The sequence below is a fragment of the Homalodisca vitripennis genome, chromosome 1, assembly GCF_021130785.1.
Source record: "Homalodisca vitripennis isolate AUS2020 chromosome 1, UT_GWSS_2.1, whole genome shotgun sequence".
NCBI lineage: Eukaryota > Metazoa > Arthropoda > Insecta > Hemiptera > Cicadellidae > Homalodisca > Homalodisca vitripennis.
In genome coordinates, this window is record NC_060207.1 from 238,048,946 (window position 1) to 238,073,984 (window position 25,039).

A 25,039-nucleotide genomic window follows, 5' to 3' on the forward strand; every position below is an offset into this window, starting at 1 on the left:
AATTGAATCTACCGTTCCTTCTACAGCTACGCTGTTTGAACTAAATGTGTCGAATTTTGATAAAATCCCTCAGGACGACAACTCTGTAGACTGCAGCCTGGACGGGCAAGGTCACACTCGGGTCGGCTGCCCTCCCTACCCCTCCCACGCGCTAGCCAGGGGTCCGTAGGCCACCTGTTGCCGGATCGGCCGGCTCCAGTTTCACTCCTTGTAGCCGGTTGACCTGCTGCCTCCCCCTTACAGCTGGTCGGGCCGCGATCACAGAACTGAACTGGTTAAATAGAGCTTAAGTAGAACACTGTGACAGTACACTGAGTCTACCTAAGGTGTGGATTCCTTTGAATCACCCCAACAGTCCAATACAGGTGTTACCGCAAAACAAGGTCATAACACGCGAGTAGAATCTGGTTTTCATCGCGACTTTTAAACCAATTTCACCATATTACCGTCTACAGTTAAGGTAATACTCTCTCTAACTGACCAACACTGGTAATGCGGTAAAAATTGAAACACACCGACTGACATACTTACACTTTAAGCACTGAACATGGCTTCTTACATTAGTCAATAAAACACTACACGTGATAAGTAGGTTGTTAAATATGCGCATTGTAAATCACTAGAATTATTTTTGCTCACATCTGTAAACAATTTGAATTTAATTGGAAAAGTCAACCTGTAAAAATTGAATCTGATTTTGACAATTAACGTGTTTGCAGTATATACCATTACGTTGACAGGTAAGGAATTACATAATTCAATATAAAGTCTGAAATAAATGGAAAAAACCTAACCCCCTCCCTTACCCAATTACTTTTTGCCTGCAGACATATTTACAAATGCAGATCGAGATGAAAAAGGGTCTTCCAAATACTGTCCAATTGAAAATTAATTGCATGGTACAATTTATATATACTGTAAAATGTGCCACAATTATTTAGGTTCCAAAACAATAATGGAAAATACTGTAAAATAATCAATAAGGATATTTGAATATTATTTATGTAGTCTACATAATATAGAACATTAGAACTTACGAAGGTTTCACAAGGGTTTTAAAGGATTAAAAAAAATAATAATATACCATACTGAATCTACTGCTCATGCAAATCAAAAAATTATAAATTAAATGAGCTAATTATCTGCTAATATCGATAAAAATATTTTCTCCAGTGAGAACCGTAATCAAACACAATTCAACTTGTGTTCCCATATTCATTAAAAAAAGCTTACAATACGCACAACCCCCATGCAAACAAGCAACTTCTGGGGGAAAACTTCAAAGTTCATTGTGCTGGTCATTTATACACAGAGGGCACAATCTAGTCAGTGGTCAACTGTACATGGAGATAATGGTTTAATCTGTCCTAACCAAATAAACACAGTCGGTGACGTCTGTAACAAGAGGTGTACAGAACAAAAAGATGCTCACGACGAAAATGCCTAACAATAGAATGTTATACTATCCAAAAATGTATGGTTTTTCAATATCCTCGAAAATATGTTGTGTTTACATAATTCCTTGAATCTACATCAACAGAATGTACAGGGGAGAGCTGTAAATTCAGGTAGGTACTTTTGACGTTCAGCGCGGTCGGAGACCGAAAGAGGTCGAAGGGAGTGCGATAAGAGCGGAGATAACGCTACAGGCCTGGGATACGAGATAAAGATGCTGGAGACTGACCAGAATCTTGGCCTTCTTCTGGTGGTTTTCTCCGCGGGCGAGGAGCGCAGGCTTGAGTTGTCTTTCCATCTGAGGCCGGACCACCATCCCGTCACGGTCACCGTGGAGACACCCCGTCTGGCATGTCACACTCACTGTCACTGTATACAGCGCACACTGTCACTGGCACGATCACGATCACTGTCAATGGAGCGTCGACCACGCACCACGCACAACGCACCGCTCCAGTATGAATGAACGGAGGGGAGGGGAACACTCCCCTCCACCGCCGACATGTGGCCGGTACAGTCCGCGCCACAAGTAGACTGTTTACTCTGCTAATCCCCGCGCTGCACGACCTGCCGGGACGTCGTGGACTCCTTTCATTCATCCGCGGCTTTGTGCGACCCGGAGGGATTCCCCTTCCCGGAATTATCCGTTACAAAGATCTTGGCCCGATTTAAAAAGGCAACCTGACACCTTATCTTTGGGGTCCTACAAGGAACAGTCTTCCACCCCAGCTTATTTAATTGTATTGACGTTTTTATTGCATTTATCAATGAGAATGTGTTGCTATACATAAACATACAAATACAAATAAAACAGTCACTCACAGAACAAGCAACAAACTATGCCAAATTTAGGAAACCCTAAAGACAAAATTTCAAATGATAACATAAATCAGGAATTTATGAAATTGGATGCGATGACAAAATTCATATTGGACAAACAAAAAGAACATTAAAAACAGGATTTAAAGAGTATTTATCACACACAAAATATGGAAGAGTTAAAAATATGCTGTAGCAAAGCACTGTATTGAATCAGGACACAGAACACCAATTAAAAATCTAAAATTAATAAAAGCAGTTATAACACCAATGGACTTAAATTCTTGGGAAACGCTGCACACACACAGATATAAAGAAAAGCTCATAAATAATGAAGAGGGCCCTATTGAAAATTCCATTCTTCTTTCTTCTCAATTTATTCGAAAATCAAACTGTAGTCATATCTAATGTTTCATAGGCTACTAACTAGCTGAAATATTTCCGAAAATTTTTGTAATTTCATATTTACACCATATGGTATTTTAATATTAATTGTAACAAAACTAATGTAAATATTTATTTGTGGAGTCGCCTGATGAGGAAACCTTTGGTTTCGAAAGGCCTCGTCGAAAAAATAAACAATTTGGAAAAGTTTGTTTTTATTAACATTTATTAATATTTTGCTATACATAGTTTATTTCAAAATGTTTACTGAATTAACTTCACTTAAACTGCCATAATGTACAGTAATTATAATCCAAACAAAGTTTGCTAACTGATCACGTTTGAGAATAGGTCCTAGTAGGTACGATCGTTTTTGTTAATTTTTTTACAAAACAATTATGTTAATTTTTAAATTTCGGTTACAGCAATTTAAGGAGTTGTTTTGTTAACTCCATGAGTAAGTATTTTACTTTGGGACATCTTGAGATCGGATCTAGAGAAAAAAATCTGTGTATGAAGGTGGTACGTTTCTTTAATAAAATAATCATAAAAAACATGGCTTTGCCCTTCATTACAATTCATAAACATACAAACACAATTCACTATCCTTATCTTCTGCCGTTTTTCACCTTAAGACCAGTTAGAAATACAATCACTCTTTATGGGCTATACATTCCTCACAAGGATTTACATTCCCTGTTTCGCGTATCTCAGGGTTGCACTGCATTAACTTTTAAAAATGTTATATTACACAACTATTTCTTCACAATCCATGCACAAAGTAGGCCTACTGATAATGTAAAGGATGCGCGATCTTGTGCTGACCTGGGAGAATTTGTAATAACCGCACAATATTTCAGGACGTGATAGTAGGCGCCAAAACAAGAAAAATAAAAAACTGATGAACGTTAACAACTTGACCTCTCTCACTCAGTTTATCGGCATCTGTTTTGTTTCTCATAAACTGAGAAATTTTACACCCTTTAATTTTGAATTTGTAGTTGTTCTATCAAACGCATCAAATTAAGGCACATACGAATCTTAAAACGTATAAAAGATTAGAAACAAAGCCTATTAAAAAAAAAACTGTCATAAAACTACTCGTTAAACAGACTCACCCAGACTATAACTATTGACTTGCTATTGTCGTAAAACTTGAAATAAGCAGTCTCTTGCGTTTCCAAAATTCAACTGAGGCATTTGCAAATTATCCATACACACGCACGCCCATGCACAGCCCTAACAGCTGGGCGGCTGCCTGAACCAACAAATATGATTCCAATGTGCATTGATCAGTTTTGATAATATTCATCACCACACAGGTAAATTTGACTCTCAAGTAAAACTTTGATTAAACTTATGAATATCATATTGAGTACTGCATTTAATTCAATAAGAGAGTGTTGTTTTGAAAGGTCTGTACATCTTCCTAGTAAAAAAGCAGAAGAGCCACGCAGTTAATTTCCGGTTTAGAAGTATACACATTCGAAAATGTGAAGGCGTGGCTTGTTTACAAAAAAAGTGTACATATCTATCTATTGATAGTATAATATCCTCGTTGTTGTAACAATTTGAGATAAATATTTCAAAGTTGGAACGGTTTTGCTACTTTTAAAACGTAAACATTCGATGTTGGGACGGTTTTGTTGAATTATTGTAATGTCCTCGTTGTGGCAACATTGTGATATAAATCTTTCAAAACTGGTAACTAGTGATACGCACAAACAACATACCGCCTAGGGTTGTTGGGCAGTAAGTAGCGGCCCAAGCAGACCACAGGATTTTTTGGGAAATCTGACCGGACTATCCGTAGACTACGCTGTCTAACATTACCTACATCAGTTAGGCTAACCTTGAACTGACAGTGATACACACAAAACATGACAGCCTATGGTGGTGGCAGTTAAGGTAGCGGCAAGCTAGTCCACAGTTTGGAAGAATCGGAAACAGTGCTATCTTATCAATCGACACTCGCAAGTCCATGTGTGGGGATGTGGGGCGGACTAACGGAGACTCACGTGTCTACCATTACCCTACATCAGTTTAGGCAACCATGAACGTGACTAGTGGAAACACTACAAACATACAGTCCCTCCCCTCTAGTGTGTGGCAGTAAGTAGCGGCAAGCAGACCACAAAGTTTGAGGAAATCCTGACTAACCGTGGCTATCTTATCACTCATAGACACTGCAGTCAGTGTGGGGAGTGGGTGACTATTTGGAGACTACGTGTCTACATTATCTACATCAGTTAGGCTACCTTGAACTGACAGTTGATACACACAAACCAATAAATGCCTAGGGTGTGGGCAGTTAGAGTAGCCGGCAAGCAGACCACAGTTTGGGGAATCTGGACTAATAAACCGAATGGCTATCTTCATCACTATGACACTGCAGTCAGTTGTGGGGAAGTGGGCGTGGACTATCGGAGACTAATGTTTCTACATTACCTTACATCAGTTAGTGCTACCATTGAAAACTGACAGTGGATTACACACAAACATACAAGCCTAGGTGTGTGGGGCAGTAAGTAAGCCGGCAAGCAATCACACCGTTTGAGAATCCTAACAGTGGCTATCCTTATCAATAGACACTGCAGTCAGTGTGGGGAGTTGGGCTGACTAACGGAGACAAAGTGTACTACATTAACTACATCAGTTTAGAGCTTACTCCTTGAACTGGCACAGTGATCATCCACACAAACATAAAGCCTAGGGTGTGGCCAGTAAGTAGCGGCAAGCAGACCACAGGTTTGAGAATCTGACGTGAACGGACTATTGGAGACTACGTGTCTACATTAACCTACATCAGTTAGGCTATAGGCAACTCTTGATACAGACAGTGATACACACACAACATAACCAGCCTAGGGGTAGTGGCAGTAAGTAGTGCGGCAAGCAGACCCCACAGTTTGTTAATCTGACGGGACTATCGGAGACCATACGTGTCTTAACATATACCTACATCAGTTAGGCTAACTCTTGAACTGACAGTGATACACACAAACATAACATACGCCATAGGGTTGTGGCCCAGTGAAGTAGCGGCAAGCAGGTCCCCCACAGTTTTGAGACATCAACCAGTGCTATCTTATCAAATAGACACCTGCAGTAGTCATGTGTGGGGAGTGGGCGGACTATCGGAGACTACGTTGTCTACATTTACCTACATGCATTAGGCTACCTTGGAAACTGACAGTGGATACTCACAAACATAAAGCCTAGGGTGTGGCAGAAGTAAGAAGCGGCAAGCAGACCACATTTTGGTGAATTCTGACTAACCGTGCTATCTTATCACTAGACACTGCAGTCAGTGTTGGTGAGTGGGTGGACTATCGGAGACTAAGTGTCATACATTACCTACATCAGATTAGGGCCTACCTTGAACTGACAGTGATACACACAAACATAACAGCCTAGGGTGTGGGCAGTAAGTAGCGGCAAGCAGTCCACAGTTTGAGAAACCTAACAGTGCTATCTATATCAATAGACACGTGCAGTCAGTGTGGGGAGTGGGCGGACTATCGGAGACTAAGGTTGTCTACATTACCTACATCAGGTTAGGCTACCTTAGAATCTGACAGTGATACACATCCAAACATAAAGCCTAGGGTGTGGCAGTAAGTAGCGGCAAGCAGACCACAGTTTTGCGAATCTTGACGGACTATTGGAGACTACGTGTCTACATTACCTGAATCAATCAGTTAGGCTTTACCTTGAACTGGACCAGTGATAACACACAAGCGAACATGCAGCCTAGGGTTGTGGCCAGATAAGTAGCGGCAAGCAGTCCACAGTTTGAAATCTGAGGACTAATTGGAGACTACGCGTGATCAACATGACCGTACATCAGTTAAGGCTACCCTTGAACCTGACAGTGATTACACACAAACATATACAGCCTAGGGTGTATGGCAGTAAGTAGCGGCAAGCAGTCCACAGTTTGAAGAATTCAGATGACGGACTAATTGGAGACACTACGTGTTCTACATTATCTACATCAGTTGTAGGCTACCTTGAACTGACAGTGATACACAACAAACATACATCCTAGGGTGTGGACAGAAAGTAGCGGCAAGCAGTCCCCCAACAGTTTGAGAAGCAGACTAACCGTGGCATATCTTATCACTAGACACTGCAGCATTACCGAGTGTGTGTGAGTGGGAGTGGGCGGACCTATCGAGACCTCACATTGTTCCTAACAATTACCTACATCAGTTTAGGCTACCTTGAATTCTGATCAGTGATACACACAAACATACAGCCCTAGGGTGTGGCAGTAAGTTAGCGGCGACAGCAGTCCTCAGTTTGGAGAGAATCTGACGGACTATTGGAGACTAACGTGTTCTACATTCAACCAACATCCAGATTAGGCTATATACCTTGGATCTGACAGTGAATACACACAAACATAGAAACAGCCTAGGTTGTGGCAGTAAGTAGAGCGGCAAGCAGTCCACAGTTTAGAGAATCGGACGGACTATTGGGATACTAACGTGTCTACATTACCTACATCATGTTAGGCTAACCCTTTGAACTGACAGTGAATACACAACAAACAATACAGCCTAGGGTGGGTGGCAGTAAAGTAGCGGCAAGCAGTCCACAGTTTGAAAGAATCTGACGACTAATTGGAGACCTACGTGTCTACAACTTATCTACATCATTTAGGCTACCTTTGAACTGACAGTGATACACACAAACATACAGCCTAGGGTGAGGCAGTAAGTAGCGGCAAGCAGTCCACAGTTTTTGAGAATCTGACTAACCCGAGCTAACTTATCACTAAGAACCCTGCCATTCAGTGTTTGGGGAGTTGGGCGGACTATCGGAGACCTAAATAGTCCTACATTACCTACATCAGTTTAGGCCTACCTTGAACTGACAGTGATACACACAAACATACAAGCCTAGGGGTGTGGGCAAGTAAGTAGCGGCAAAGCAGTCCACAGTTTTGAGAATCCTGAACGGACTAGTTGGAGACATGACGTGTCCCTACATTAACCTACCTATCAGTTTAGGCAACGTACTTGGAACTGAACAGTGATACAACACAAACAAGTACAGCCTAGGGTGGGTTTGGGCAGTAAGTAGCGGCAACGCAGACCACAGATCTTGTGAGAATCTGACTAACAGTGCTATCTTATCACTAGACACTGCAGTCAGTGTGGGGAGTGGGTGGACTACCGGAGACTATATGTCTATATCACCTACATCAATGCAACAATTCACTTTCCCTTACATTACTACAATGAACTGTCATCGTTATGATTGAAGAAAACGTTACAGAGAATTTATATAGGTGAATAATGTACATGAATTTAAACATTTATTCATATTAAAGAATGAAAAAACATAGTTCCCAAACATGATTCTTGAGGGATACCTTACACCACGATAAAAACTATACGAAATCCACTAGTAACAGTATAACAATCAACTAAATTTAATTCGAATTCTACTAGATATGGCTACTAGTATTTAAAAGCCTTGTAGCGTTAGACATTGAAGACAGAAAAAAATATTTCCCAAACATGGTCCTTGAGGAATACATTAAAAAAACTCCTTACACCATTTAAAAAACTATACGGATTCCACTATTAACATTATAAAAACAACTAAATTTTCTTGAATTCTACTAAATATGGCTACTAGTATTTAAAACTCGAATTCTACTAAATATGGCTACTAGTATTAAGGCTTGTAGCCATAGACATACAGAACGGAAAGTAACAAACTGTCGAGATAAGTTGTAAAAACTTCGGGTGCAGTGGTAACGGCAGACAATAACATAAATAACCGTAACGACGCGACGACCAGTTGGTGAGTAGATAAGACAGGACGGTGGCTACTGGGCGGTAGACTGCAGGGTTTACACGGTCGAAAGTCGAGAGTAGACGGTGTAAACTGAGACAGAAAAGAACTGGTTGTGGCGTACCGTGGCGTGGTATACCACCTACCTTGGCGGCTACAGTTACACCTGGCCCGAGTGAACAGCATACACGGATGATCGGCTACTCCTTCAGGGGCATCAGCATCCCAGGAGAGTCTCAGGATTACATTCTCGTTGAAACTAAGGACCAGAATCTTGCTCACAAATCGTTTTCCGATCTGTCCGATCGCAACTTTTTAAATTGGTCGTTTATGGATTTCGATACAGACTACGCGATATCCAATTAAATACTTTGTAAACCATCTAATTCCACGCATTTTTTATTCTTAGTAATTGAGTTAAAAGATATATACCAAATTAATGTTTTTACTTACAACTTACTATTTTTACGCTCATAGATCTTCCGTTCAACATTGTTCTTTAATAATAGCTTTAGTAATGGATAGTTAAACATTATGTAATCACTTACTAATCAAAATTATTTACTATACGAAAATATAAAGTAAGTTTTCTTCAGTGGAGTTTTCATTAATATGGCACTATAATTAATAATGAGTACTTAGGTTTTCAGAACACAGTATATTAAAGATGCTATGCTGTGTGATGATGATTTGAAACTCTTTCCAAACCACGCTGAACGAAGATAACATATGAAATGGCCATATTATTGTTTATATAACAATAAAATGAAAGCGCGAAGGTTATTACTGAAATGATAGCAGCGTTATCTACGATTAGTCAACTAATCGCGCCCGCAAATAAAATATATTTATTCAAGTGATCAATCACTTGCGAAGCAAGTACAGGTATATACGGACAGATAACGATACGATTTAAAAAAGTTCTGTTGGCCTTTGAAAAAAGGATGACGAAATTTTTTAAACTGTTTAAATCAACAGTGAAATTACTTACTGTTGAAAGGATAACAGGATTTCGGACTTTTTGCCATTGTTACAGGTTATAAAAGGTAAAACACAACGTTTCGAGGATCGGAATCTATCCTCTTCGTCAGGTGTGTTCTTGTACTTGTGGTTTGTGCTCGGGACTTGCATCCTGAGCAGTGACAACGCCTGGACTGGACTCCAAACAGCCTTTGGGTATGTTTGAGCCCGTTTCTTTCACTTCTTTCTGTTCGTTATTTTTGTATGTATTAATACCTCCCCCACCTGACGAAGAGGATAGATTCCAATCCTCGAAACGTTGTGTTATACCTTTTATAACCTGTAACGATGGCAGATGTCCGAAATCCTGTTATCCTTTCAAACCTTTCATCGTCAATAACACGAAGCAGAAACAAGAGACACGGTTTTTACTATAGAAAAATAACATTAGAAAACTCTGGGACCAATGATTATTCCTATCCAATATACCGCTCCAACAAAGAATAGAATATCCTAGTGGATTGAATTCTCTAAGTCTAAAATATAACTAGATATTGATATGCAAGTTAAGTAGTGGTAACCCATTCATAAGTAGAATCTTTAAGTGATGTAACAGAGAACGTGCTGAATTCCCGCAGCCCCGAGGCGTTCTAATGTCGTCGCCTGAGATAACAGATGACCTTGAGCGTTATCGGAGTACGGGTCGCTGCCTATCCCCCCTCACCTCCCCCACTTTGCACAAGCATGGGCTTGGTTCATTCAGAGAACAGAGGACAAAGCCTTCAATACTCTGAACTGTAGAAGCCATTATCAGGTGTTATCTTCTCTCGCGGTTTTAGATTAAGGAGGCAATTTGCTGCGCTATAAATCGACTTCTCAACTAGACAATGTTGGCTGCACTGTATAGAGCTTCGTCTATTGTCATTTATACCTTTCGAAATGCTTGTTAAATATTTACGAGCATTCAACCTACTACTTTATTATCATTTAGCAGTAATATCATTGTACTATTAGTACAATTGAAGTTAAAATCGTTAGAAACGCCGCTTGTTATCAATTCACACTACTGCCTAAAATACCAGAAACATGACTCAAGTAACAAAACAAACCTTTTATAATAATAAACCAACAACTGAACGTTGTGCTAAGCCGTTCTGGCGTGATAAACAGAGTTTCAAGGAAATTGTCTGTGATGAAATAAAAGAGATTTGTTCTTCCTGATAAAATGAGTCAGGAAGTCAGACAACTACACTTATCTAAACAACTACATACCTGTACAGCTCGTATAATTTATTCTAAAATTACACTCAACAGACAATGAGACTTGTCAGATTCATTTAGAAGCTTTTTGATACTCGCATTCATTTAGAACAGGCGAGTATTTGAGGAATATACAAATATTGTATGGTACAATCCTAAACTTAACAATTATGAGATTAGAAAAAATTAAAAAACGCATTTTGCTGTTTTATTTGTTTTGAAGCGCACTTTGCTATTTTTTTATTGATTTATAAACGCTATTTTGCTGTTTTTTCCCCTTTTAGGTCGTTATATATTGCAGTGTTAGACACAGAAACACATTTACAAACGTAAAAAAATTACAATATTAATCAATGAATTTATTTTCTGTAAACGATTATATTTATAGAAATATCATAGCACGTACCATAAATAACGTAAAAACTTTTAATTGTGTTAACGAGGTTTAGACAGTTTAAACAAAACTGTTAAATGTTTTCGAAAATTAAACAAATTACATATTTGCATAGAAACGTACTAGGTATATTTAATTTTGAACAAGCCCTGGTGCTTCTTCTGTACATAACAATGACGTTTTTACAATTTGCGGATGTTTTTTACAATTTCTTTTACAATCTTTTTACAAATATGACGTGTGCACAAGACAATTTACTAACGACTTGCACACGACTCCGACTCCATTGAGCAATTATTTGTGAATGGGACAAGAGATATCTGCTGATACCGTATCAAACTATAAATCTGAAAACTGTCTATCTATAACTGTGCGATCTAAAGTGTACATACAGTCTTCTATTAGCAAAAGCTAGTCAATCATTATTTGTCAGTTTATCGCGTCTACAGCCAACAAGTCGTAAATACTTATTAACTCGTCATAACCAAGAGTTACACAACAAACGATGGAATTCTATTTTGTCACTCTGTTACATTACAGGGATCTCTTTACTATGGACATTCCACTGAACTAGGATTTTATAGAACATTATTACAATTTTATTTACTGAGAGAACTAAAGAATTGCCATTACAATGTGGTCGTTAATAATTGTTTATGGTAATAATCGTCTACAGAGAATATTTATAACTCAAAATAACAACAACAAGTTGACAAAAGAAGTTAATTATGCTTTAAAACACCAACTGTGAACGAATTTGGATACCTTATTTTATTTAAGCATCGCTTAATAATAAGTGCCAAGACAAAACATTTAATCGATTTTGGCCAGCTTCCGACCCAATATTGGGGTCTAATAGAATTTTTATAAATACAAATTCGCCCTAAAATTGTTTTACCATGCCAAAATTTTGGAACATATACGAGTTTTACAAAGTTTTACCAGAAGCAGTCCAAAGAGAACACTGATTTTACAATCCTGTCCCAAGAAAAATACGTGACACTACCTATTTCATTTTAGACTACCATAAATTGTACATAGGTTTAAATAGAAACGTAGTAAATCTCTAACTATTATAATAAGTATTTCAATAATTACAATAAGTATAGATTACCTGCTTATCTTGATATACACAATAGGGAATTTAAGGCACGGGTTGAGTTTCAATATAAAGAACGGGCGCCATCTTGATTTTAGCACCTCAAGAACAATGGTAAACCTCGAGATCTTTTTACGACTTTCTTATTAGTCGTAGAATTAGGGGAAATGTCTCATTGTAAATACGATTCATACATATCCAAAAAGGGTTTTTTAAGTTTTTTTTCAATATTATTATTGGTTATTAAGAAAAAAGTTCCAAAGTTCCGAAGATAGGCCATGACAAGTTATAGCAGCGCACACGTAATGCCATGACATGTGAACTGCTGTTAGATTCAGTTGTATGTTGAGTGTTGTCTATAGTGTCACTGACTCACTGTTGTTTCTATCCGCTCAGCTGCACTGGCGCTACTACCCCTTGATTTCCTATTTATGTATTGTGTAATGTTTAATGTAATGTATTAATTAACGAATTCCAATTATTTCAATTATTTGTAATATTATTTAAAAACATTGGGTTCAAATCAGTTATAATTTTTAAAGAGAAATATTCTAACAATAACTTATTCTCTATCTTATGCCACATACAAAATAATATTTCTATCCATCAATGTACACGTTAATAATATAAATTTATTTTATTTTTCTATTTATATGTAAAAAAGTACAATTTGAACTTTTTGAATTACAGCCTACTAATTTATAACTTGCGTTTTTAATAATATTTGAATAAATGTATTTCGCAAAATTTGAAATAATGTTTAATACTGTATTCTTTTTCACCCCCAAAGGTCCTCATTTTTTTGGAATTTGCGTCTGGTCACCCAGGTCACGGGGTTAGTGCAAAGAACAACGATATGTTAACCGTATATTTCAGCGTTACATAACAACGCGCCAGAGAAGGTGTGACAAACACACCACTATCGGAGCTGTGACACTCGTGGGGAGCCTACACTACAGGTACAGTGCGGTATCTCCCTTCACATCGCCTAGCCACTTGTCGCCCAGCCAGGCTCTTAGTATGCGTGCGATGACAGCGCCTCGCAGCCACGGTAGCCTATCTCCTACCATCGCGTCCCCACAGCCACCAGTGCAGCCCGCCCGCTACATCGTAAACCCTATAAACACTCGACACCCAGCTGAGACTTAGTCATGGGAGAATCGAATAGTATTCGAATACTTTACAAATTAATACAATTTCTCTGCAAGAATCGAATTCAAACCTACAGTATTCATTCGTTTGGACTAATAGTATCCAAATAAAATATTCAAGAGCTATATTCGTAATCATATACATGTAGCCTATTCATCAGATGGTTTTACATGATATATATATATATATATATATATGTATATGATATACGAATACAGCTTTATGATTATATATACAGCTTTTGAATATATATATATATATATATATATATATAATTCCAATCATTTCACAAAATGTATTATTAATAATCATTCGAAAAATTGGGTTCAAATCAGTTATAATTTTTAAAGGGAAAAAACTCTAACAATAATTAATTTACATCTTATGCCACACACAAAATAAAAGCCTATAGTAAAATTTTTAGCCATCAATATTAACTTTAATAACATAAATTCCTTGTATACGAGTATTTCGATTTATAAGTCAATAAATTCCAAATTGTTTTTCTTTTTACTTATACTACAGCCTACTCATTTATAACGTGCGTTTCTTAATAATATATAAATAAATGTATTTAGCAAAATGCACAAAATATAATAACAATATTTTTTTTATTTTATATATATATATTTTATATATATTTTTTTTATATTCTTTTCATAGTCCAGATATATACTGTGTGTAGGAATGAAAAGAGTAATTAAAGGAGAGATTAATAATTTGGAATAAGTAGCCTAATTAAAAATATTCTAATTTGACAAAATGGATAATTTTACAAATACTCAATCAAAAAATATTTTTGTAAACAGTAAAAACAATAATATTTATTTATGTATCTGGACTATGAAAGGAATAATTAAGGGGAGACTCATAATTTGGAATAAGTAATTAAGCAATATTAAAAAAATGTTATTTTATTGAATCATAACAAAATGGCGTCTGTTGAAAATGTGTTCAATCAAATAACAAAAGAACCAATGTTGTTTATAAAGAATGTACTAGACACCATATACTTTATGCATTGACAGATTTCGTTGAAATAACAAGTAGTTACCGTTTTAATTGTAATAAAATTCATTTTTTCAACAGACGCCATTTTTTAATATTACAAAAATAAATAACAATTATTTTTATTTTCCTCATACATATTCAAACCTATGTGCCAAAACACAAAATGGCGGCTAGCAACTAAACCAAGAGCAAATTGGAAAAACATTATTCTTCAAATTTAGCTTCGAATCACACATAGAAAATACACAGATAGCCCAACCTTTTTGTTACACCATGTATAATTGTGATGTTATGGGCATCGGTCATGATGGGGACAAAAATGTTTGGAAACCTTTTAGTCAACGCTAAAAATGCGAATTTACTACAATGATGATATCAGAATTTCATGGAGTTTTCACATCGCAACCATTTGTGACCTTCGCCATGGGTCAGAGGTCAAGATTCCGGCTGTCTATCAGAGGTTACTGGTCCGATTGGCGAGGAGATCAACTAACAGTTCAATGGGTTCGGTTCGTGTTCCCACAAAACCCTTAAACTAACTTGTGTAACAACAATTTTGCTGCTCCTTTGCTCAAAGTCAGTTATTGATGATGAAAGATTTGAAAGGATACAGGATTTCGGAATTTTGTCATAGTTACATGTTACAATAGGTACAACAGAAGGTTTCGAGGATCAGAATCTATCCTCTTCGTCAGGCGGGGGAAGTATTATTACATACAAAAATCAAGAACATATAGTGTCCCACTTTCGCCTTTGCTGTTGTGATGTGTGATTGTGATTATCGTACTCGTGACTTCTGTGTAGTGACAACGCCTGGACTGGACTCCAAGCAGCTTTTGGGTATGTTGGAACCCTATTCTTTCCCTTTTTTTCTCCACCTGACGAAGAGGACAGATTCCAATTTTCTTTTTTTAGTTCTCTTAGGACAAGAAGCTTATAAATTGCACTTAGGGAACGAACCCCACCAACTTTTAACAGTCATCTTCAGCAGTAGACTAGACCTAACGAATTGCCCTAGAACCCTAGAATCTCGACATTTGCTGTTAGTGATGTGTCACTCCTGGACATCCACAAGGTTGCCCAGATTTAAGTGACACATCGGTTTTTGCTGTGCCCTGTGGTAGGTTCAGCTGGAAGGTATAAACCAGCCAGAAGTGATCCCTGCTGGGTTCTGGAAACGTTGTGTTATACCTTTTGTAATCGGATGGCAAATGTCCTAAATCCTTAAATCTTTTCAAATTTGCTTCTGTTGATGGAAATTAGGAAGAAAAGAAAAAGGAAAAGCACACTGTTAAAATTAGACGATTTCACAGCCAATATAAAATATTTTAAAATACAGATAGTTTTGTTCGGGAGATAAAGTAAAGCCGCGTTTACACCGGAATTGGCAACCAAAAATTTCCAACTCCGATTGGCGACGCTAGTTGCCGATGGAAGTTTGCAATTTGTATCTGCAACCATGAACACAGTTTGCTTTATTTTTGCTGCAACTTGCAACCAAACAATTAGAGAGTATATGGAATGTCGAGTGCGGGAGGTTGTACTTGCTGAGGCAGCGTGAGTTGTTCTAGATAAATTGAGAAGACGGAGAAGATTCTGAGTTCGACCTTTATTGCAGACAAGAGCAAGGTATAGTGGCAGCGATCTATTGAATGACTTAAACAGAGATGATACAGATCCTTTGACGGGAGAATTGAGATGCGATGGCAGTATAAACAAATTTTTAAGAATGTCGAGCAACGATTTTGAATGTTTAATTGTTGGTATTAGACACATAATTAGCAAAAAGGATACTAACTACAGGAAAGCAATTCCGGTGTGTGAAAGGTTAGCGATAACTTTGAGATTTTTGGCAACTGGCGACTCTTATACAAACATCAGTTATTTCTTTAAAGTGCGATATCTCTCTTTGTGCCAGATGTTTATGAGGCTTTGATATGTTTCCTGAAGGATAACATACAGGTGAGTAAATAAATGTTAAACACCTATCGACCACGTGAAGCCGATAGGTGGTAGGGGTAGCGGAGTTAGTTGCAGACTCAAGTCGCCGCTCAATTTGGCACTGCAACTCGTATTGCCGTCCGAGGTTTGCAACCGCCTTTGATCTTTACCGACTTGATTCGGAAAACCAAATTTTGGTTGCCAACTCGTAAAATCGATCTGCAACTACAGTTGGCAATGCGAGTTGCAGTTGTTTTATGGCGTTCGACTAAAAATTGCCGATCAAAGTCTACAATCATTGGTTGCCAACTCCGGTGTAAACGCGGCTTTACTTTATCTCCCGAACAAAACTATCTGTATTTTAAAATATTTTATATTGGCTGTGAAATCGTCTAATTTTAACAGTGTGCTTTTCCTTTTTCTTTTCTTCCTAATTTCCATCAACAGAAGCAAATTTGAAAAGATTTAAGGATTTAGGACATTTGCCATCCGATTACAAAAGGTATAACACAACGTTTCCAGAACCCAGCAGGGATCACTTCTGGCTGGTTTATACCTTCCAACTGAACCTACCACAGGGCACAGCAAAAAACCGATGTGTCACTTAAATCTGGGCAACCTTGTGGATGTCCAGGAGTGACACATCACTAACAGCAAATGTCGAGATTCTAGGGTTCTAGGGCAATTCGTTAGGTCTAGTCTACTGCTGAAGATGACTGTTAAAGTTGGTGGGGTTCGTTCCCTAAGTGCAATTTATAAGCTTCTTGTCCTAAGAGAAGTAAAAAAAAGAAAATTGGAATCTGTCCTTTAGATACTCGTGTTCTAGTTAATCGTGTGGTACAACTACTGACACAATAATCACCACCACCAACCTCTTCCCTAGACACAAGTCTGATAACAAAGTTGGTGCGGCGGGACAGCCGTAGTGGCCACTTTTGGCGCGGACTGTACCTGCTCGCGGGAGGGGAGGGGGAGGGGAGTGGGGCCTCTGCCAAGCCGTCATTCAGTGTACTAAAATAACGCCACCGGCCGCAGCTCCGCGCTCGCTCAAGGTCACCCGAGTTTCATTCATTAAAAAACATGCTGATCGCCGATCCCTTGTCTGCGTAAACATGCAAGTAACGTACGCCCAGTGCTCATTGTCTCATAGCAACTCATGTTACAGCGCCGGTACTAAATAGCGTATGAGTTACTGAGTTACTGACTCCACAAGCTGTGATGTGGATAACACAGATCTACGTATTGACTAGCGTTGAACGATTCTTCTACATAGATAGTTATTTCTATATAAAAGTACGTGACTAACTATTTATTCAGTTGTTAAAACCGCAATTGTTCAGTAAAAATGGATCAACCCCGAAAGGAAAAGAAAATTCTTTGTTTTGTTTTTGACGTTGGAAGGACGTTTGCCATCGTGCAGTGATACTAGAAACCATAACACTACGTTTCGAGATCTGCAGTCTGATCTCTTCTTCAGGTAAATAACTGACCTGACACATAATTACAAACTGGGTTAAAATAAACAGATCATACCAGAGCGTTGTGGCACGCCTAAGTCAGGAATCACAACCACCATGGTGTGTGTCAACTTCACTAACTCTAAAACAAACACTAATTTGGGATTGTTTTTTATCAAGAGCATGTTTTAGTGTTAGTGAAGTTGACACACACACGGTGGGCGTCTGGTAGACTATGATCTGTTTGTTTTAACCTAGTCTATAATTAGGTGTTAGGTTAGTTATTTACCCGAAGATGAGATCAGATTGCAGATCTCGAAACGTAGTGTTACTGATTTGTTTTATCACTGAACGATGGAAAGGAAAAATTATGTTTCGTCAAAAATCGGGGAAATTACCAATTGCTTCTGTTTCATTTCACTGAACAAAGCAATCCACAGATGGTATGTATTATATTTATTACATAATTGTTTTTCCATATCACAGTTCCTTCTATTTGGGATTCTAAATATCTGACCATAAACCATGTGATTTATGAACGAACTGACACAAGCTATCAAGCAAATAGAGGTCAGTTGTAAATAGGATGTCCCGTAACTCTCTGGACAAAGGTATAGGTCTATCACTTAATTGCTCAGGTCAAGACAGACACATTTCACCAGATGAACATGGGTCTTTGATGCTTAGTTTCTCATCTGTCTGTCTGTATGGGGTTTTTAATAAAAATGTAGGCTAATATCTTAAAACACTAATAAGTTTAATTATACCAAATTTGGTTCAAATTTTTATGGTAACAAGGGCAAGAATGATAATGAAGTTATCTTTAGTATGTTCAAAATGGCGGCCATTAAAACTTTGAATATCTAAAAAGCAGTTTTTCTCCAGAACTACATGAATAACAGTTTTTAGAGGATATCATCACAAATATAATGACACCGACACTATTTAAATCGAATAATAAATAACAGATTTAGAGCATATTTACTGTGACAAGACATGGCCCACATTGAGGTTCTCAGCCAATAGCCAACAGTAGAAAACCTGAATAAACGCCAGGTCTCAATGTGCGATATGTCTTGTAACAGTGAAAATACGAATTTCAATACTGTTGTGATTTCGATCTTTGTATGATAAGACAAAATACGACACGAGTAAGTAAATGAGGTTGTTTGTTTACGGTAACCATCGCAGATAGGGCCATAACCACTGCAGATAAGGCCGTAAACCATCACAGATAGTGCTTAAACCATCGAAAATAAGGTCGTAAACCATCGCAGATAAGGCCGTAAATCACTGCAGATAAGGCCGTAAATCACTGCATATAAGGCCGTAAATCACAGGAGATAAGACCGTGAACCATCGCAGATAGTGCCGTAAATCATCGTAAATAAGGTCATAAACCATCGCAGATAGTGCCGTAAACCATCGCAGATAGTGCCGTAAACCATCGCAGATAGTGCCGTATACCATTGAAAATAAGGCCGTAAACCATCGCAGATAAGGCCGTAAATCACTGGAGATAAGACCGTAAACCATCGCAGATAGTGCCGTATACCATTGCAAATAAGGCCGTAAACCATCGCAGATAGGGCCGCAAACCATCGCTTGATAAGGCCATAAACCATCGCAGATAGTGCCGTAAACCATTGCAAATAAGGCCGTAAACCATCGCAGGTAGGGCTGCAAACTATCGCTTGATAGGGCTGCAAACCATCGCTTGATAAGGCCGTAAACCATCGCAGATAGTGCCGTAAACCATCGCAGATAAGGCCGTAAATCATCGCAGATAGTGCCGTAAACCATCGCAGATAAGGCCGTAAATCATCGCAGATAGTGCCGTAAACCATCGCAGATAAGGCCGTAAATCATCGCAGATAGTGCCGTAAACCATCGCTTGATAAGGCCGTAAACCATCGCAGATAAGGCCGTAAATCATCGCAGATAGTGCCGTAAACCATCGCAGATAAGGCCGTAAATCATCGCAGATAGTGCCGTAAACCATCGCAGATAAGGCCGTAAATCATCGCAGATAGTGCCGTAAACCATCGCAGATAAGGCCGTAAATCATCGCAGATAGTGCCGTAAACCATCGCAGATAAGGCCGTAAATCATCGCAGATAGTGCCGTAAACCATCGCAGATAAGGCCGTAAATCATCGCAGATAGTGCCGTAAACCATCGCTTGATAAGGCCGTAAACCATCGCAAATAAGGCCGTAAATCATCGCAGATAGTGCCGTAAACCATTGCAAATAAGACCGTAAATCATCGCAGATAACGCCGTAAATCATCGCAGATAGTGCAGTAAACCATCGCAGATAAGGCCGTAAATCATCGCAGATAGTGCCGTAAACCATCGCAGATAAGACCGTAAATCATCGCAGATAGTGCCGTAAACCATCGCATCATCGCAGATAGGGCCGTAGCTTCGTGCACTTTATTAAGTATATTATAACGATAAAAAAGGGCGTTAAATTTAGGTAGACTAATGAAGTCCTAGTCCCAATTTCTTGAAGTTTTGGTCCAAAACCTTTGTGACATCCTAAACGAATATGTATAAAACACCATGGCGCATGATACAGTTTTATAATGTACTAAAATACGTTACGGAAACTAAAAGTAATAAATGTAAATATATTGACGTTACAATTGGTTTCATTTCTATAACTTTAAAAATATATTGTTTACAGCAATTTTTTTATACATTCCCCGAGTACAGTTTACTTTATCATACTGTAGTTTTATTTAGACATGGGGAAAATGCAGAGTCGGTTCCGAAGCCGAAAATTCTCTACAACACATAATTTCTAAGAAAAATAAAATAAGTATGGTTAACTGTAACAGTACATATGAAATTACGCAAAGGAATGAGTGACATAATATTTATCCTCGTGACACCGCCGGTCTACATACAGCACGGCAACTTACTACACTACACGTTCGTTATACACCCCATACATACCTACTCCCGTTATGGGGACAATAAATCCAAGCCTACAGATATAGGTGAGAGGGGGAGAGGTGTTGAGTGTAGGCAAGGCGGGCTGCGTAGGTGACGCTCAGCCCACGCCGCACTCCACATGCTAATGTCTCCTCTCTCACTCTCTCTCTCCTGTACTCCAGTGTGTGGCTGGCTGTCTGTCAGCCTCCAGCCGGGTACAGGGGGGGGGGGGGGGGAGTAGCTCACCGAGTTGTTGACAACGTTCGGCGCACAATTGTAAATGTACGAATAGGGGAAAACTAAATGGTAAAAACTGGCTGGACTTTATTGACTACACTCGCAAAGCACAACTTATCACTAACTTCTGAAATAATATAATACTACTGTATATACCTCTCCACTTCCTCCTTTGCAAAAATTGTTCATTCCAACAATTCCATCCAACGACTGGACAATATAGAGCAAGGTAATCTACAAAAGGCAGCAATCAGTATGTGTAGCCTCATGTGAGGCCTCCTAAATTTAATCTAAAAGTAAAGATTTGACAAAATTAACCTTAGCTAAAGCCGTCAAATAATTGTCAAACTGTCAATTAAATATACATGGCAATACTTACAATCATGGGATCAAATCAAATCATTTCTTTATTGCTTTTAGACAATATATAACATTGTATAGCAGTCGTCATATATTCAAACAGAAAATACTCTACACACTCACACACAGTCAGACTTACATTTCACTCATTCACACTAATTCACACTATCTTTGGATCCAGATTTTAAATTTTGGTAATTTAAGATATTTTTAGATATCCCAGCGACTCATCATAAACTCCTCTAGCGAATAAAATGCTTTTGACACCAACAGGCATTTGAGACGAGTTTTGAATTGGTTTTGATTAGTTGCATTTTTTACACTTTCAGGGAGCTTGTTGATTAAGCTGACGCCAACCTGATGCGGTAAACGCTGAGATACCGCCAGTCTATGACTATGGACTCTAAAGTTGTCCCTGGCTCTAGTTTCATACTGATGAAAGTCCCTGCCCCGGACTAAAGTGCACTTCGATTGACAGTACAGGATCACATCAAACATATAGAGACAGGGCAATGTCAGCAAACCTAGCTCCCTAAAAGAGTCCCTACACGACTCTCTGTAATTCAACTTTGCAATAATTCTAATTGCCTTTTTTTGAAGTCTGAAAACGCGTTCCATCTTGTGTTTGGCACAGCCCCCCCACAGTCTTAAGCCATACACAAAGTGCGGATATATGAGACCAAAATATGCCGTCATTAAGACTTCAGGGGACTATGCCGTATTTCGCTAGGCTTCGCAAGGCAAATATGCCAGAAGTAATTCTAGCACATGTATTGTTAACGTGGTCGTCCCAGGTCAGACCTTGATCAATGTACATCCCCAGGAATTTCGTGGATCCAGTTTCCTCTAAAAGGACATCGTCCACAAATACAGCAGGTTGCCTTGCAAATTCCCTTGGTCTTAGGCAGAAATTGATGACATTTGATTTTGATTGGTTCGTTTTCAAATTCCTGTCAGTCTAAAAAGGGTTTTACCATTATACATATAATACAAAACTAATGGTAAAACCCGCCTCTTAGGAAATCCTTGCTATGCCAATGGGATCAAATGGGATTGCTCTGTTATTGTTGTAATTGTAATTGCCTCACTCATTAAGTGCCTGCCATAAATAACTTATTGGACAACGGTAAAAGGACATCGGAGAGGCTTTAATGGAGGCCAACTTTGGGGATTTTAGGAACCTCCCATGAGACCTCCTGGGAGGAGGTTGTACCTAACAACTCCCTCTCCATTACTACAGCAATTATTCATTGATAATGCATTGGCCTTAAAACAACACGTATGGTATCTCTTTAAATTGATAATTGGTGATGCACCTTAATCTATATCGTTCAATCGCTGGAAGGAATTATTATGATGAATCCGTGTACGGGAGGGAAAGGAGAGGTATATACAGCATCACTATATTATTTAAGAAGCTTGTGATAAGTTTTGCCAGAATCATAATCTACAGCCCGGAGACAAGAAAATCGTTAATTTCTAACCTTTTTCTTAGTAATTAAATTATTGTTTAGTGTTGCAGATATCTATATACAGAGGCCCAGAGGCTGGGCGGGGTCGCGGCGGAATCACGGCACACAGACAGACAGACAGGCAGTACGGTAGCAGGTGTGGAGATTCCCACGCCGGGATAGGTCAGGTCTATACGGCTGCGGTGCGGCCTATACTACACTACAGTACTCTACACCATTCACATGTCATTTGGGCCTCATTGTTTTCTATCATTGCTGGATCTACTGATGTAACCGCGGTAGCTTCCGACTTCTCACCAGAAACTGGCCGTTGGTGTCGACTCGAGGCCTACAGTATTCTCGGCTTTGTCTTTCATCGAGCCTTCGGCACGGCAGGCATCTAGACACTGCAGAAGAATTCTTCTCTTCAGGACGGCATCTGGAAACATCAGAAGAATTCTTCTCTTCAGGACTGCATCTGGAAACTGCAGAAGTATCTTCTCTTCAGGGCGGCATCTAGAATCTGCAGAAGACTTCTTTTCTTCAGAATGACTTCTAGAAACTGCAAAAGAATTCTTCTCTTCAGGACGACATCTCGAAACTGCAGAAGTCCTCTTCATGAAGGCATCTAGAAACTGCAGAACTAGGACAATTCTTTTTCTTCAACGGCATCTAGAAACTTCAGAAGAATTCCCTTCAGGACGGCATCTTAAAACTGCAGAAAAATTGTTCTCTTCAGTGCGGCATCTACGAAATGCAGGAGAATTCTTCTCATTTCTTGATTGTTCTATGCCTAAGTTAACTTACTTACTGTAGCTGAAAATTTGTTTAAAACCAATATAACATTCTATTTTCACTTTTTCTTGCTCTTATAGCAAAGAAGATAAATAACCATTTCTTCACAGACTAATCATATACAGATCACACTGTCCTCTACAAAATAAAAACATGATCATACAGAACACTCAGCAATAAACTAAAAAAGAATCGAAATCATGTTATTACCCAGAATTCGCTATTGTTCCGCTTGGTCCTTTCAATTGACCCATATCGGTTCGATAAACCCTGAAAATCAGATTGTGCAGTTTTGTTTTCTTGTAACATAACAACATAAAGAGAACCACCGCAGCATCGAAATTGTAAAAAAAGAAGCAAAATTGAACGATGTGACTATCGATGTTTGTACTGTTTTGGGAAATCTTGCCTCTATAATATAAAAAATACGCGTGGTTACTAACAATCGATTATGATCGATGAAAAAATTCACCCGACAAAATATACGAAATTTCTGAATCAAGCGTACAAAATAATTATTAATTGAATATAATTACCTATTAATGTAATTAATAAAGGTTATTCTCAGGAAGGAGGAGATATTTTTAGTACATTAACTATCGCATAGAATAATTTGTTCTATACGCTATATTTTTATCAAAAACAAGTAAGCAAATGAAATCGTCTTGCATTAAAACATTTTAATATACTAATATGTTACACACTCGTACAAATTTTTACTATAACCTTACTAACTTTCCTAACAAATAATCTGTTTCTTCAAGTAGAACAGTAAAATCCAAGTAAAACAGAAGCAGGTACGTTGAATGTATACAAACGGAGTTGACGTCCGTCACTATTATCTCGTACAATCGATTGTTGAATCAATCGAGTGTTTTCTATTTACTGCAGATTAATCCAGCTAACATGTTATGTGTTGCCCACTTCAAGTACAATACAGGCTGACAATGACGCTGTATCCAATCTACAAAACTAAACAACAAGTGACGTAGTAAGTAGACCATGTAGACTAACGACTGAATACTGAATGCTCCACACTCTCACAGATAAAGTGTCATAATTAAACCACGTGATCAAAGTTCTTCTACACAGACGACTGTATCTCCCGTATCGTGTATCACGTGACTTTAAGAATAACCTCTATTGATATCTACAACAGGTGGGGGACTAAAGTGGAGCGTCAACAGAGTGGTATAATATTGTGTTTCGCAAGTTATATTTAATAATACAATTTCAAGTAAAAATACATCTTAAAATGATTCATAGTAAAAATAAAAATTAAGAGCTGAAGAATAAAAACTCAACACATTTTTCATATTTTAAAAAGATAAACATATCAGAAAAAGTCCGCAGTTTCGTACTATCAAGATCATAATACACTCCTAATCACTTAAACAATACATTCCAACGTAAATTATCACAAAAACACGTCTTAACTTTGTTATTTCCAACAAGAAACTGAACACGATACTGGACTTCCTCAAAACTGATAAGATAAGGGAGGCCTGCCCTGC

At 38.3% G+C, this 25,039-nt stretch overlaps 1 protein-coding gene across 6 annotated transcripts in view; it reads right to left on the reverse strand.

Moving 5' to 3' along the window:
* Positions 1-25,039, reverse strand: part of LOC124353198 (ETS-like protein pointed) — a 357,362-nt gene that overhangs the window by 157,401 nt on the left and 174,922 nt on the right. Inside the window, exon 1 of one of the 6 annotated variants that reach the window (XM_046803085.1) lies at positions 1,685-1,912. The exons of the other annotated variants lie outside the window; for them this stretch is intronic. Within the exon in view, the coding sequence (XP_046659041.1) occupies positions 1,685-1,771 (87 nt within the window). The 5' untranslated portion in view covers positions 1,772-1,912. Of the gene's footprint in view, positions 1-1,684; positions 1,913-25,039 lie in introns of those variants that run through there. 6 annotated transcript variants of the gene reach the window in all.